General features: G+C 48.6%; 1 protein-coding gene across 1 annotated transcript; it reads right to left on the minus strand.

The window, feature by feature from the left end:
- Positions 1–181: 181 nt before the first annotated feature.
- On the minus strand, positions 182–8,747 carry LOC133375988 (WASH complex subunit 5-like). Its single transcript, XM_061607478.1, has 4 exons — positions 8,696–8,747; positions 2,399–2,552; positions 1,240–1,327; positions 182–674 (listed from the first exon to the last, which is right to left on the minus strand). Exons 2-4 carry the CDS (start codon positions 2,548–2,550, stop codon positions 618–620), a joined length of 297 nt encoding a protein of 98 aa, XP_061463462.1. The 5' UTR covers positions 2,551–2,552; positions 8,696–8,747; the 3' UTR covers positions 182–617.
- Between the last annotated feature and the right edge of the window lie 8,048 nt (positions 8,748–16,795).

The raw sequence follows: 16,795 nt of genomic DNA on the forward strand, positions 1-16,795 counted from the left end.
TCCTGTTCTGCAGCAGCTGATTCTTAACCATGTTTTACATATTTGAATCTCACAACTATGGTCAAGGAAAACAAACTATGGTTAAATGTTCAGTATCAAGAGACCCAGGACATTATTTTGACATAGGACAGCTTTGAGACTGGTGCCAACTATTCAGGATCTTCGCACCACAAACTCTCATTTCAACACCATTCTTTTAATTGCTACACACAATGAATGATTTTTGTACTTACAGGAATTGTGCACACAACATTACAGGTTAAAGTACAAAATACACATTGTGTGTGTAAAATAATCAGCTGAGCATTATGGCATGATTTTTAAACAGGCTTACTTAACATGGCTTAGTGCAGCCTTCCCCAATCTGGCCATCTCTAGCTCTTTTGGACTACAATTCTCATCAGCCATGCTGGCTGGGGCTGATGGGAGTTGCAGCTGGAGGAAAACAGTTCAGGGAAGTCTGGTTTAGTATCAAACCATTAAAGTAAATTAGTGCAGCTATAAATATATTTCCGCAAGTCAAAAATTAAAGCCAGTTCTGAAGTGCTATTTTCCTTTGCCCATTTCCTCTTCTCGTTTAGTATTTCCAGCTAGGGCCATTGTATTTCTCTTGGAGTTCACATAACTGTTCGGAACTCATCAAACATGAAACTAGGCACATGGGCTTCAACAACCTGGAGGAAAGACCCAACATACTGGTTAAAAATTCTGCAGGAAACAAGCTCTCCAACTCAGGTGACAGAGGAACAGTGTATATGAAAAAGTAAGGATAATTTCAAACAGAGCAAGGCATAGTAGAGTTGGAAGGGGCCTATAAGGTTACCAGATCCAACCCCCTACTTAGTGCAGGAATCCAAGTTAAACTATATTCAACAGATGGCTGTCCAGCTGCCTTTTGAAGGGCTGCTGTGTTGGAGAGCCCACCACCTCTCTAGGTCATTGGTTCCATTATCTTACTGCTCTAACTGGAAGTTTTTCTTGATGTTGCGTTGAAATCTGGCTTGCTGCAGCATAAGCCCATTATTCCATGTCCTGCACTCTGGGATGTCTGAGAAGAGATCCTGGCCCTCCTCTGTGTGGCAACCTTTCAAGTACTTGAAGAGTACTATCATATCTCCCCACATACATAACGTCTGGACGTGCGGCAGAAAATTATTCCAAGGTTTTCTATGTGCTTTGTGAGTTTGGCCAGTCATCATTTCCCTTTTATTCTCCAATAACACAAAGCTCTTTACTCACCCTTTGTGGTAGCTTTGTATAGCGGACATAATCTTCCAAGAAGAGCAAGGCACCCACTACATCTGCTGGCATTTCTTGGACCTTCTGGCTATGGATAAGACACAAAACTGAAACCTTGAGGCATCATTCAGAAGCAACAGAGAGGGTCCTTAGGTGGTCACACATTTTTGGGTACAGCATAAAACAAAACATAGACTGATTAAACTACTCTGGGAACTGTAGCTCTGTGAGTGGAATAGGGGTTTCCTAACAATTCTCAGCACTCTTTCCAAATTACAGTTCCCAAGATGATTTAGGTGAGGTCATGAAGGCCTTGTTGGTTGTGCCACCACTGAGCGCTGCTCGGCTGGTGTTGAGCCCTGACAGGGCCTTCTCAATGGTGGCTCCCTGTTTGCAGAATGCCTTCTCCAATTAGGTGTGTCTGTCTCCATCACTTTTGACTTTCAGAAGGAATTTGAAAAGATTCCTGTTTACCCAGGTATTTGATGACTGAAGAGAACCACTCCTGGCAACTTAAAGATCACTGGTGGAAGAATGTTTTTAACTGTGTTTTTAGAATATTTTAAGAGTGTTTTTACAATGTTTTAACTGTGTTTTAGAATGTTTAGAATATTTTTAATTGTAATTGTGTTTAAAATGTTTTCATCATGATGTAGAATGCTTTAAAACCCTCCCCCCGTTAAATTGTTTGGTTCTTATGTTTGCCACCCTGGGCTCCTTCGAGAGGAAGGGGGGGATATAAATTCAATAAATAAATAAAATAAAGAATGACTGTTAAAGTGGCATAATGCCGGTTTAAGTGCACGGTGTGGATGTGGCCTTACTCCTGGAAATGGATTAAAAGCCTGTACTAAAATATCTTTCACTTGGACAACGGTGTTACTTAAACCCTTCTAAAAGATCAGAAGTCATTTACGGCCCATCCCCTGAGATTTTCACCTTAGAGAACAACCCATGCTAATGATACAAGGCAACTCATAGAATTGCTTCGTGCAGGGGCAGCCAACGGGAGGTGGGGAGGGGAAACTTCCAGCTGTTTTGGACTACAACTCCTATCAGCCCCAGCCACTATGGCAAAGGGTCAGGGAGGATGGGAGTTGTAGCTTAATAACATCTGAAGAGCACCACGTTGGCTACCCTGGCTTAGCAGAAAGAGTACCTTGTACACTGCTCCATCGTTGACTGAACAAACTGGCCAATCAGGGCCAGAAACTGCTCAGTGTACCGCGAGTGAAACTGTTTCAGCAGAGCGAGCAACCCGAGCACCAGAGGCAGCCAGTCAATGGGATCTGCTGGCTTTCTGCATATCATCCCTGGAGAAAACCAAGAGACACACATTTCTTAGGCTTGGTGCACAAGGAACAGCCACATTGTGGAGGCCACTTTGGGTTCTTCTGTCTGGTGGCTCCCTGTTCTGTGGGCAATAGGTAAGCCTTATTGGGAGGCAGCAGGGAGAGGATTCTGTCTCCATGCCACTAAAGCCAGCGTGGAGGAAATCCCATTATTTGCATGGTGAGCTACTGAGCCAAAATGAATGGCTTGCGCCTCAAGACACCCACACTGTGGAAAACAATTTAAAGGGGACTTCTGTGTGGAAACTCTTTTGTATCCCCTGGCCATTTTGCAAACAAAACCTGACATGCTTTGGAAAACTAGCAATGCAGAGGACGTTAAGTGACTGGCAGGACCTGTACTGATGCCGAATCCCCCAGCCACACAAAAGGGCCTTCTGGCGTGGCTCTCCACCATCAGAGGACTACCTAGCACAGTGATGGGGAACTTCCAGCCTGTGGGCCTAATTAGGCCCACCAGCCTGGTTTGCGCAAATCACGCCTACCTTTCCCACTTCTGCCATACGATGTCTGGCACAGGAAAGTTCAAGCTGTAGTTGCAAAAAGAAGAATTGGGCTCACATGCCAATGCTTAGAGTGGAAGAATCAGGGGCACACACCAATGCTTAAGAGTGTGCTCCTAATTCTTCCTTTACAGCTGTGGCTGGAATTTGGTACTTTTTTGAGTTCAACAATCTTTTGAATTGAAAAATCTTCCTTTGAAGATGTGGCTGGAATTAAAAAAAGTACTAAAATCAAGTTTCAGTTGCGAAGGAGAGCACACTTGGAGTGCATCAGCAATGATAGGTCTTCCTAGAACTCCAGGAGCTGCCAGGGATGTAGGTTGTTGATGATGAGCCCAGCCACCTTATAGTTTTCACCCCCGTGTTTCCAAATATTTGATTACGAAACCTCCCCTTGTGTCTTTCAGTCATGGTGCCTCCACTGGCAGCTGCTGATACCATCCTTCCACAATACCATATGTGCAATTTATATATTCCCAGGTTACAAAAACGTGTTCTGATTGCACACCTTGTTGCTATGTAAAGAATTACCCAGAGCTACACTACGTTGGTGCATGCAGGTGGATAAAGAGAAAGCGGAAGGAAGCCAACAAAGTAACCTTTGCTTTTTGGTGAAGGTCTAGCCCAGCTGTCCCCAAGCAGGTGCTAATATGCTGGCTGGGTCTGATGGCAGCTGTGGTCCAAAGTAGCTGGAGGGCACCAAGCTGGGGGAAGGTTGCACGAGCCCATTTAAGGCTAGATGGCAGGCGAGAGATTTTAAAAAGAAACAGCCATCACTACTTACAATGTACAGTGGCAGTGCCCAACAAAGTGCCCTCCAGATATTGACTCCAACTCCCATCAGCCCCAGCCAGCATGGCCAGTGGTCAGGTACGATGGGAGCTGGAGCCCAACAGTATTTGCTTTATTTATTTATATCCTGCCCTTCTTCCCCATAGGAGCTCAGTATCTAGAGGGCACCACCTTGGCCAAAGCTGGCATTCACCAACGTTCATCAATCTGGTGCCCTCCAGATGTTTGGACTGCAAGAACATAAGAGCCCTTCCAGCTCAGGCCAAAGACCCAACCAGTCCAGCATCCTGTCCTCACAGTGGCCAGCCAGATGCCTACAGGGGTGTTCACACATTACATTAAACCAGTGTACGATTTACACAACAGCTGACGTGTACAAATCAGGAAGCGTACACTGTTTTACGGAAACACTTGTATGTGTGTAGAGACAGCTTGGACCTGTGTTCAAGCATTATGGGAAGCTCACAAGCAGGACCTGCCTGCAACACCACTCTCCCCACTTGCGATTCCCGGTAACTGATATTCAGAGGCAGACTGCCTTTGACGGTGCAGGTAGAGCATAGCACACACGCACTTCATTTGTCTTGTCACCTATGGTCAAGCAGGTTTTGCAGGTTGGGGAAAAAGGTACAAAACCTTGCAAAACCAGTTCAGTCACAAGCAGCAATCCTCTTTTCAAAATCGCCTTCAGCTCTAAAAACAAAGCAAAAGAAAACAAGAACAGTATTGCTCGTTTCCAGCCCAATATGCTAAACACCTAATGTCCAATTTCAAACAAGGTGATCAGTCAGCACAAGCAAAGTGCAGCGCAACGTAATTCCCAGATGGCCAACGATGCAACATGCAGCAACGAACCTCAGTCTGGGAAAACCTGGACTGTGGCGACAGGGGAAATAGCAGGTGGGGAAAGGTGGGTGGAGGAAGGAGAGATTGCTCCATTTCTCTGCCATTAGGCTGCTTGGTTCCTGTATTAACCGACGAGGAAGGAAAACCCATTTTTACACAACCAATGTGGACATGTACAGGTGCTTTGGGTGTGTTATCTATATCTTTATAGATACTGAGAAGAGTCTTCTAACTTGCTTCCTTGTTTGCATCACATGGACTCAGTCAGTGTACACACCGCTTTTTGGCAGTAAACTATTGATGTGGCGTTAAGGACATAGGAATGAGCTAGATGCAAAAGAAGGGCTGAGGTAAATATTTTTGATGGCACCTGACAGAGTTTTTTGTCTGGATCTTCCTGAGAGTTTTGTTAGAAATAAACAGTTTTTCCTTGGCACAGGAGTGTCTCCTATTGCCTCTCTTGTTCCCACAGCACACTGCATCTTTTTGCATAGTTGAGTGTGTCTGTTGTAGAGGGAGCCATGGGACTGTAAGAACAGCATTCTAAGGACAGACTGTGTTTTTGACTGTAATTAAACAATATGGCTAAGATGACTGTGTTGGGCCATATCGAAGCCTTTGATGGCAGCCAACAAGAGACCTTTATGCCAAAAAGCCAGGAAGATAGGAAATCCATCACAGAAACCTGCAGTCTTCCTGCTTGTGGGGCGGAAATATTTGAAGCCCAAGTCTGTTATTCTGCACATTTTTTTAAAAAAGTGAGACCAGTTAACGCATTGCAGACCATGCCACTAAGCCCCAGAACCTCGACGAATGGTGTGATCACCTGGGCTTTGTAATTATCTCATCTGCACAGTATGTAATGAAGAAACCCAACATTTCCTCCCTGACCCATTTTAACTGTGTTGGTGTCCAAGAAAAGGACAGCTGAAGCACCATCCCATGATGTGTGAGACGTTTGTTATGTGCATTCTGCTAATGTCTTTCACTTGCTCATGTATGCCAAGTAATCCCTGCACTTGCTGAAGTTGTAGTGAGCGACATAAACAATGGATGCCTGGTTTGCTGAATGTCATGCCTGTAAGAAGAAAGGCCGCAGAGAGAGAATCTGCCAATTATGGGCTCGTTCTGGGAAGCAAGAAGATGGTATCAAGTTTGCCTCCTTCTAACCCAGGTCATAAGTTAGAGGCTTCCTCACGTGTGAGGTACAACAGTTGTATTTTCTTCACAATGTCTGTGTTGTGATGATTTCATCAGTAGTAATGAATGATCAACAATGAACAACAAAGCTATCATAATGCCAAAATACAATTTAAATAACATCCCAGAAGAATATAAAGATCAAATAAGGAACAGGTTTGAGGTTTTAAACTTAGTTGACAAAGAACCAGAAGAACTATGGAGTGAAGTCAGAGACGTTATCAGGGAAGAATGCAAAAAGACAATACCTCTAGTTAAAAAGACAGAAAGACCTCAATGGATGATGGATGAAACTCTGAAAATGGTTAAAGGGAGAAGGAAAGCAAAAGCAAAAGGAGATAGAAATACGGTCAAAACCCTAACTGCAATACAGCGACTAGTACGTAGGGACAAAGAGAACTATTACAATAGTTATTGTATAGAAATAGAAGAGGACAACAAAAAGGGAAGACAAGAGCCCTGTTCCAAAAGATTAGAGAAATGAAAGGGAAATTTAAACCAAGAGTAGGGATGTTGAATAATCAACAGGGAAAACACTGAATGACCGAGATGAATTAAAAGGAAGATGGTAGCAATACACTGAAGAACTGTATAAAAGAGGTGCCAGGATGACAGATTCATTCACGGAGGAACCATATGATGAACCAGAAATTTTAGAATGTGAGGTGAAAGCTGCTCTTAAAATTCTTGGAAGAAACAAATCACCAGGAATAGATGACATACCAATACAGTTGCTACAAGCTACTGAGACTGAATCTGTCCAAATTTTGACAAAAATCTGTCAAGAAATATGGAAAACTAAACAATGGCCCCCAGACTGGAAGGGTTCAATATACATCCCAATTCCAAAGAAAGGGGCTTCCAGAGAATGCAGTAATTATCGAACTATTGCCTTAATATCCCATGCAATTAAAGTAATGCTCCAGATTCTACAACAAAGGCTCTTACCATATATGGAGCAAGAAATGCCAGACGTCCAAGCTGGATTTAGAAAGGGAAGAGGCACCAGAGATCATATCGCAAACATACGTTGGATAATGGAACGGAGCAAGGAATTTCAGGAGAAAATCACCCTGTGCTTTATAGACTACAGCAAAGCCTTTGACTGTGTAGATCATGAAAAACTATGGAATGCTTTAAAAGAAATGGGGGTGCCACAGCATCTGATTGTCCTGATGCGCCAGCTATACTCCGGACAAAAGGCTACTGTAGGACAGAATATGGGGAAACCGATTGGTTCCCCATGGGAAAGGGTGTGAGACGGGTGTATTTTCTCACCCTATTTATTTAATCTATACGCAGAAGATATCATATAGAAAGTGGGATTGGACCAGATGAAGGTGTGAAAAATGGAGGGAGAAACATCAATAATTTAAAATATGCAGACGATACCATACTCTTAGCAGAAACCAGTAATGACTTGAAACGAATGCTGATGAAAGTTAAAGAGGAAAGCACAAAAGCAGGACTACAGCTGAACGTCAAAAAGACTAAAGTAATGACAACAGAAGATTCATGTAACTTTACAGTTGACAATGAGGACACTGAACTTATCAAGGATTATCAATACCTCGGCACGGTTATTAAGCAAAGTAGAGACAATAGTCAAGAAATCAGAGGAAGGCTAGGACTGGGGAGGGCAGCTGTGAGAGATCTAGAAAAAGTCCTCAAATGCAATGACGTATCCCTGAACACCAAAGTCAGGGTCATTCAGACCATGGTATTCCCGATCTCTATGTATGGATGTGAAAGCTGGACAGTGAAAAAGGTGGATAAGAGAAAAATCAACTCATTTGAAATGTGGTGCTGGAGGAGAGCTTTGCGCATACCATGAACTGCGAAAAAGACCAATAATTGGGTGTTAGAACAAATTAAACCAGAACTGTCACTAGAAGCTAAAATGATGAAAATATGGTTATCATCCTTTGGACACATCATGAGAAGACATGATTCACTAGAAAAGGCAATAATGCTGGGAAAAACAGAAGGGAGTAGAAAAAGAGGAAGGCCAAACAAGAGATGGATTGATCCCATCAAGAAAGCCACAGACCTGAATTTACAAGATCTGAACAGAGTGGTTCATGACAGATGCTCTTGGAGGTCGCTGATTCATAGGCTCGCCGTAAGTCGTAGTCGACTTGAAGGCACATAACAACAACAACAGAAGAAAACAAGGCATTGTGTAATATGATGCAGAATGAATAATACCTTGCCTTCAGGTGTAGAATCTTAATTACATGGCAATTAGCAGCTCATTAGAAGCTCTTCCATTTGAGCGTGGAAAAGCAAAGGGAACTAAACAGTAGTTGAACATTCTGCTAGTGCTAAGACAGACGCAGGTAGCATGATGGTGCCATTCTGCACCACCACCACTCTCCAGGCAATAGCACTGCTGCCACTTAATGGGATAAGGCAGGATATAGCCAGAAGATCAGGGCTGTGTGGGTGTGCCAGCAGGGCGCCAGAGTGGCCCACCAGTGTGCTGGGCTCCCCAGGCCTCACTACCCCTTGTCCTGGTCAGCAGTGGCACATCACCGCCACCTCCTCTGCTGCACTGGCTGCTCCTACCTGTCATGGCCCCGTCAGAGGACTCCTCAGATGAGGACGACTCGGGAGTAACAGCAGCAGACCCAGGAGCAGGAGGAGACACATAGAAGCCTCCTGAGAATCCAGCTCCTTCTGCCCCTCAGCTGCAGAGCACCCCAGGGACAGCAGAGGCCCTGCAGCCAGACACAGACAGTGAACAGGATACTCCCCCCTCACCTGCAGAATGTAGACAGCAGAAGGTCAGGCAGAAGAGAGGCAGGCCTGTCTCCTTAAGGCCCAAACGCTGAGGGCTCACACCTGCTGTCCATCCTGCTCTTTATAAGGCACACCTTGGCTGCAGCTTGTTGCTGACTGCAACATCAGGCGTGGCTTTGTGTAGACCTAGTTTCCCTACAGCATCTCTTTGACTGACCTCCTTGGCAATTGATCCCGGACCTCCACTGACCTCGCTTCTGGACTTCTGACTCGGCAAGTACGCTTCGGATAGGCCTGGCAGATTTACAACCCGACTGCTGGCTAAGGACTTTCCTTCCCTGCCAAAGACCCAGGAATTTCCAGCCCCCCCTGACACTGCTGATGCAGTGTAGAGCTGACAGTTTGCAGTCAGCCCAAACAAAGCAGGCAACAAAGGAGTGGGGGTAGTGCTGACCATGGAGCAACTCCAGCAGGAAAACTTGCTCCTGCGCTCACAAGTAGACCAGCTGCTGTTGGCCGTCCAAGGCTTGCAAACCCAGCTAGCAGCAGCCCCACCCCCTCTCCCTACAGGGAGAGCCAAGTGCCCTGTGACTCTCCCAGAGAAATTTACTGGGGCTTCCGACCAGCTCTCAGCCTTCTTGGCCCAGGCCCAGCTCTTCATGGAGTTACGCCCAGAGGCCTTCCCAGATGATAAGACCCGGGTGGGATTCTTGATTAACCTCTGCACCGGGGCGGCAGCTAGATGGGCCACGCCCCTGCTCCTCGAGCAGAGCCCCGTGCTCAACGACCTAGCCGCCTTCACCAGAGAACTGAAGGCTATGTTCGAGGACCCAGTCCAATCTGCCACAGCCAACTGCCGGATACGCAGGCTGCGGCAAGGCCAACGCCCCTTGGGGGAATATTTAACAGACTTTCGTCTATTGCAACAAACCCTGGGCTGGAACGAAGCCGCTCTCATGGACCAGTTTCAGGAGGGGCTGTCGGATGAGCTCCTGGATGAGCTAGCTAGGGTGGAGCGCCCTGGAACCCTGCAAGCCCTCATACGCCTGTGTCTCCAGATTGACGGGAGGCTGGAAAGCAGGCGTGCTGCCAACCGACCCTGGCCAGTCTACAGAGCATCAGCCCCAGTGGCTGGGCCCTTGGAGCCTGTCGGCAAGGACCCTACACCCCCGGCAGAACCGATGCAGCTGGGAGGGGCTCGGCCACGTCTCTCTGCGGCTGAAAAGCTGCGACGCCGGCAACAGGGCCTCTGCCTGTATTGCGGGACCCCGGGACATTTTGCAGCCCAGTGTTCCGTGAAACGACCCACAGCCCCTGCCTCGGGAAACGCCCATGCCCCGGCCTTCACAGGCCCCTGAGCCGGGGCACCCTCATGGTTCAAGGGGCCTGCCACCTCAGTTCCTCACCGCCCAAGCATCTGACCGTGTTGATCGCACTGACAGTCCCCGGAAGGGGGACCCTACAAGTACCCGCCATGCTGGACTCAGGATCCACCAGCAATTTTATGGACGTGTCCTTTGCCAAGCTCCACCGGGTTCCTAGTCAACCCATTCACCGCCCCCTCCTGGTGGAGACTATTGATGGCCGGCTTCTCGCCTCGGGCCCTGTAGTACAGGAGACAGTGCCGCTCGACATGGCCCTGGGGGAGCATGAGGAAAGCCTCCAGTTCTACCTGGCTGCCGCACCCCACTTCCCGGTTGTGCTGGGCCTGGCATGGCTCCAGCGGCATGACCCCATCATCCAGTGGTCCACGGGCCGACTGACCCTCGGATCCCCCTATTGCCAAGCCAACTGCTGGAGGCCGAAGGAGTGCATCCTGATGACCCAGGAGGCAAGCTCCGTGCCCGAGGCCTTACCGGAACAGTACCAGGAGTTCGCGGATGTGTTTGGGAAGCAAGAGGCAGACCAGTTGCCGCCCCATCGTCCTTACGACTGTCCCATTGACCTGCTTCCCGGAGCCAAGATTCCCATGGGCCGGCTTTATTCCCTGTCAGAACCCGAACTGGCAGCCCTCAGAGAGTTCCTCGACAAGAACCTGCGCCGAGGGTTCATTCGCCCTTCCACGTCCCCTGCAGCCGCCCCTGTCCTCTTTGTCAAAAAGAAATGTGGGGAACTCCGGCTGTGCAATGACTACTGCGCCCTCAACCAGATTACAGTTCGGAATCGCTACCCTCTGCCCTTGATCCCAGAACTGTTAGAGCGGCTGCGGGGCGCTCGCATTTTCACCAAACTAGACCTGAGAGGGGCCTACAACCTGGTGCGTATGCGGAAGGGCGATGAGTGGAAGACGGCCTTCCGCACCCGTTATGGGCACTTTGAGTACACCGTGATGCCGTTTGGCTTGTGCAACGCCCCTGCCATCTTCCAGCACTTCATGAACGACATCTTCCGGGACCTCCTGGACCGCTTCCTGGTGATCTACTTGGATGACATCCTGATCTAATCGCGGAACCCCTAGGAACATAAGGAGCACGTTTGAGCGGTGCTGCAGCGCCTGCGGGAGCACCGCCTCTTCGCCAAGCTCGAAAAATGCGCCTTTGACCTCATGACCGTGGATTTCCTAGGCCATCGGATCTCGCCCTCAGGTATCCATATGGACCCCGCCAAAATTGAGACCATCCTCCACTGGGCAGCTCCGCGAAGCCCCAAAGATGTGCAGCGCTTCTTGGGCTTCGCCAACTATTACCGCCGGTTCATCTCCCACTTCTCCGAACTCACCACGCCCATATCAGACCTGCTTCGAGGCAAAGAGAAGTTTGTTTGGACTGAGGCTGCTCACCAGGCCTTCCGGCGCCTCCAACACGCCTTTACATCTGAACCCATCCTCCAGCAACCCGACCCTACCCGACCTTACATAGTGGAGGCCGATGCATCGGATAAAGCAGTGGCAGCGGTCCTACTTCAGCCGGTGGGCAGCAAGCAGTCCCTGCTCCCCTGTGCGTTCCATTCCCAGAAACTCAGCGCTTCGGAACAGAACTACACCATTTGGGAGAAGGAGTTACTGGCCATCAAAGTAGCCTTTGAGACCTGGCGTCATCTCCTGGAAGGGGCACGCCATCCGGTCCAGGTACGAACAGACCACTGAAACCTGGAGCACCTGCAAAGCGCCCGACGGCTGAACCAACGCCAGATCCGGTGGTCCCTGTTTTTCTCCTGGTTTCAGTTCACGGTCACCTACCTCCCTGGCCGCCGAAACACCCTAGCAGATGCGCTCTCTCGCAAGCCAGAATACCGAGCTGAGCAGGTCGATCGCCCCCTTTGCCCAATTCTTCGCCCAGAGAACTTCGCCGCTACCCACCAGCCACAACCCCTCCTGGACCGGGTGCAGGAACAGCAGCAAAAGGACCCCTACGCCCTGGCCCAGCAGCGAGAGCTCCAGTCGGGGATGCCCGCCTGGGACAGCCCCTTTTCCTTGCAGCAGGGCCTCTTGTATCACCGGAACTGGTTGTACGTTCCCCCGGGAGCTCTGCGGGGAGAGGTGCTCCACCTCTGCCATGACAGCCAGCCGGCAGGGCATTTTGGAATGTATAAAACCCTCCACCTGGTCCTACGGGATTTCTGGTGGCCCCGGGTCCAAGCGGATGTCAAGGACTATGTAGCGGCCTGTGATACCTGCCAGCGAGCCAAGAGCCACCCCAGCAAGCCCCTGGGGCTCCTGCTCCCACTGCCTACCCCCCCATGGCCCTGGCGCTCGGTCTCCCTGGATTTTATCACGGACTTACCGGCCTCCCGTGGAATGACCACCATCCTCGTAGTCGTAGACCTGTTCACCAAGATGGCCCGTTTCCTCCCCTGTGCCGGCCTACCCTCTGCCCCAGAAACTGCGCAACTGTTCTTGACCCAGGTTTTCCGGTTACACGGCCTCCCCGACCACCTGATCTCTGACCGAGGAGCCCAGTTCACCGCCCGGTTCTGGCAGGCCCTGTTTCGGGCCCTGAACGTCCAGATCCACTTATCCTCCGCCCACCACCCTCAATCAGATGGACAAACAGAACGTACCAACGCCACCGTCGAACAATACCTGCGGTGTTACACCTGCTTCCAACAGGACAATTGGGTGGATCTGTTACCGCTGGCGGAGTTCGCATATAACAACTCCGTGCATGCCTCCACGCGCCAGACCCCGTTCTTTGCCTCTTACGGCTACCACCCCCGATTCTTCCCCTCAGTGCGACCCCTGTCGCCGGTCCCCGCTGCGGATGTCATGCTGCAGGAGTTGCAAGCCCTGCAGGCAGTCCTGAAGGAGCAGCTGGAGCAGGCCAAGGACACGTATAAGCGCTTTGCTGATCGCCACCGCCAACCAGGCCCGCCGCTGAAGGTAGGGGACCGGGTATGGCTCTCGACCAAATTCCTGCGTTCGCAACGGCCGTCTCACAAGCTGGAGGCTCGGAATGCAGGTCCCTTCCGGATCACCCAGCAAATTAACCCGGTGGCGTTCCGGCTCCAACTCCCTGCCTCCTTCCGCATTCACCCTGTCTTCCATAGATCACTGCTAACTCCCGCTCTCCCGCCTCACCCCTTGAGTAGTAAACCGCCGCCCCCGCCGCCGATACAAGTCAACGGGGAAGAGGAATTCGAAGTGGCGCAGATCCTGGACTCGCGGAGGCATCAGGGCCGCCTCCAGTACCTCATAGACTGGCAGGGGTACGGCCCTGAGGAACGTTCATGGGAAGATGCAGCGCAGGTGCATGCCCCTTGTCTGGTCCGGTGCTTCCACCAGTGCTACCCGGATAAGCCGGGCCCCGGCAGGAGGCGGAGGGTTGGTTGTGGGGCGGGGGATAGTGTCATGGCCCCGTCAGAGGACTCCTCAGATGAGGACGACTCGGGAGTAACAGCAGCAGACCCAGGAGCAGGAGGAGACACATAGAAGCCTCCTGAGAATCCAGCTCCTTCTGCCCCTCAGCTGCAGAGCACCCCAGGGACAGCAGAGGCCCTGCAGCCAGACACAGACAGTGAACAGGATACTCCCCCCTCACCTGCAGAACGTAGACAGCAGAAGGTCAGGCAGAAGAGAGGCAGGCCTGTCTCCTTAAGGCCCAAACGCTGAGGGCTCACACCTGCTGTCCATCCTGCTCTTTATAAGGCACACCTTGGCTGCAGCTTGTTGCTGACTGCAACGTCAGGCGTGGCTTTGTGTAGACCTAGTTTCCCTGCAGCATCCCTTTGACTGACCTCCTTGGCAATTGATCCCGGACCTCCACTGACCTCGGTTCTGGACTTCAGACTCGGCAAGTACGCTTCGGATAGGCCTGGCAGATTTACAACCCGACTGCTGGCTAAGGACTTTCCTTCCCTGCCAAAGACCCAGGAATTTCCAGCCCCCCCTGACACTGCTGATGCAGTGTAGAGCTGACACTACCTTCCATGGGAAAGTTCAGAGATGGGGTTGGGGAAGTCACGGGTTGCCTTGCCAGAGACTTTGCGATCCAACTCTTTCAATGGAGAATTGTTTTGCAAATTCTAGTGTCTTGTTCATGGGGCAAGTCACTTTTCTCACTGTTTCTCCCCCCCCCTTCAATCCTCCCCTACAGCTTATCACCTAAGCCTGCCGTCCTGATTGGCCACTTCTTTGCCGTTGCATTCTATGCCATGTATTTCTGCTTCAAGTCAGAGTCCTGGATCACCAAGCCACGGGCAATTTTCAGCAGTGTTGCCGTGATGTACCGGGCTTGCTCTGTCATATTTCCACTCATATACTCTGAAATAAAGTACCTCATCTATTAAAGTCAGAGAGACAAAGCTGCAGGAAGAGGAATACTCTAGACTCCCCTTTTTGTCCCTCCCCTTCTACTCTTGTGCATATGGGATGGTTCTATTCCTAAAAATCACCTATTTTTAATAAAGGAGCAGGCTTTGTTCTATGATTTTCAGTTGTATCTTTTCCTACATATAGAGAGCCTGCTTGATGCACATTGTTGATGTGAGATCTCCCTGCATTGGGGATCCCAAGTTTGTGAGCACATACATAATAATTTCATGAAATAAGGAGGTGATGTTTAAGTGAAGATCATCCTAATCCATGGACAGAGAGAGGGAATTCGTATAGCTGCTCTCCAGAAGCGAGGGAGTGCAAATAACAATCCCTGACCTGGTGCTTGTTGAGCTCCCCTATCCCTCTGGCTCCTAGGCCCACAGCAAAATGTTTCACAAAACTCTGTAGTGCACGAAACCTTGTCAGTGCAGGAGAGGAGATATCAGGCATCACTGGCTTTGTTCTCACTGAGGAGGTAACCCTGTGTCTTGGCTGTACCACTTAAGACTGGAGATGGGAACTGATGTGACTGAAGGCTTTTCCATACAACAGATAAACCAACCCTCCCTGCACATAGAAACCTAGCATATCAGGATGAAGGTTAAGCTAGAAGCTAGTTTATGTTCACAGATTCATGTTGTTTTTAAATATGGAGAAACATTGAATCGAGTAGCCCACCCACAGGTTTACCTCAGTGAGAATTGGTTTATTGTTGGGTTTTGATTCCTACAGTAAATGCTGGATAGCTGTGTAATCCCAGCTCAGGCATACCTGCAGATTCTACTGCTAGTTTGTAAGGGTTTCTTGTGCCAAAATTACACTATTTGGAATGATTTCATTTTTACTTATACAGCAATGAATATAAGTGTGGGTGTGGGTGTGCATATAAAATATGTATGATTTCTGTATACAGATGAAGTTTCTCAAAGAGCTAGATGTTTACAGGGACCGCTATTAACTGTTCAGAATGATGATAGCTAAAATGCTTATTTTGATAAAGGACACTGTGTTAAATGTCAATAAAAAGCTAATGAAACAAAGAAAGGGCATATGAATTTGTTAACAAAAAAGCTACTGTTATCTGTCCCTTTGACATTTTCTATCTCTATGTGAAGTTTGCCTCTACTATAAGATAAAATCTAAACGTGTTCTATTCATTAACAGTCCCTGTCTCTGTTTTTCATCCCCTGGTATAAATACTGGGATCCTTTTCTTAAATTTAATTTAAATAACTTTGTGCCAGGGAAGAAGGCGCTATGGCACTGGGCCGTTCAGTAGTCGAGGCGGCCTGTGGCAGCAGAGGCGCTATAAGGCAATTTTACAGCACAGAGCTGTAAATCCCTTGACTTCTCATGCAGCTGTAAGCTTGTTTCCTCGGTTCCTTTTAAGATCAGACTTGGGTCACAGCCTCCATGACTGTAAAACATATGGCTTTCCTCAAAGAAACTGGGGTGGTGGTGATGAAGAAGACAGTATTAGTCTCAGGCTATAGTCTTATTATCCTAATGATACATATAGATTTCATCTAATCCAATGACACCTAATTAATTCAACTGGCCTTAATCTCATTTACCTGGAAGTCCGTCTCATTGAATTCAATAGGATTTAATTCTGTGTAGGCATAGTTAGGATTACACTGTCACTGAATGAAGCCTGCACATAAGTTTTTATTGCCTTTGTTCAGTTTTTAAAATACTGCTTCAATAAACAAAAACCCATAAACATTAAAAGACCTTTTTTTGTTTTCAGAACATTCTACACGTTCTTCCATCCCACATTTCTTCCATCATGGAATCTACTGTGGTGCTTGCTTGTTTCACTGGCTAGAATGTGCCCCAGAACTGTGGTTTAAAAAGAAAAAAACCCTGGGCTCCTACTGGGAGGAAGGGTGGGATATAAATCAAATAAATAAATAATAAATAAAACCCTGGGAGACCTGGGTTCAAATCTTCACTCAGGCATGAAGCTCACAGGGTGATCTTAGGCCAGTCACCATCTCCCAGCCCAACCTACTTCACAGGGTTGTTGAGCGGCTAAAATGGAGGCTGGGAGGCAGAGGGGACCCATGTAGCCACCTTGATCTCCTTGGAGGAAAGGTGGGATATCAATGGAACACCATCTGACTGATGCACTTCAAAACTGTAGTTTCACATCCTGTTCTGCAGCAGCTGATTCTTAACCATGTTTTACATATTTGAATCTCACAACTATGGTCAAGGAAAACAAACTATGGTTAAATGTTCAGTATCAAGAGACCCAGGACATTATTTTGATATAGGACTGGTGCCAACTATTTAGGATCTTCGCACCACAAATTGGTTTGCATGTGTGTTTAATCCCTCCAAATGATGATAAAGAAGCTTCTCATT

Source organism: Rhineura floridana, chromosome 1, assembly GCF_030035675.1.
Source record: "Rhineura floridana isolate rRhiFlo1 chromosome 1, rRhiFlo1.hap2, whole genome shotgun sequence".
In the NCBI taxonomy this organism is placed as follows: Eukaryota; Metazoa; Chordata; class Lepidosauria; order Squamata; family Rhineuridae; genus Rhineura; species Rhineura floridana.

Coding starts and splice junctions, on each gene's coding strand:
- LOC133375988 (XM_061607478.1), bottom strand. CDS start 2,550: ATGATATGCAGAAAGCCAGCAGATCCCATTGACTGGCTGCCTCTGGTG. Junction 1,328..2,398: donor ACGATGGAGCAGTGTACAAG/GTACTCTTTCTG, acceptor TCTTATCCATAG/CCAGAAGGTCCAAGAAATGC. Junction 675..1,239: donor ATACAAAGCTACCACAAAGG/GTGAGTAAAGAG, acceptor TCTTTCCTCCAG/GTTGTTGAAGCCCATGTGCC.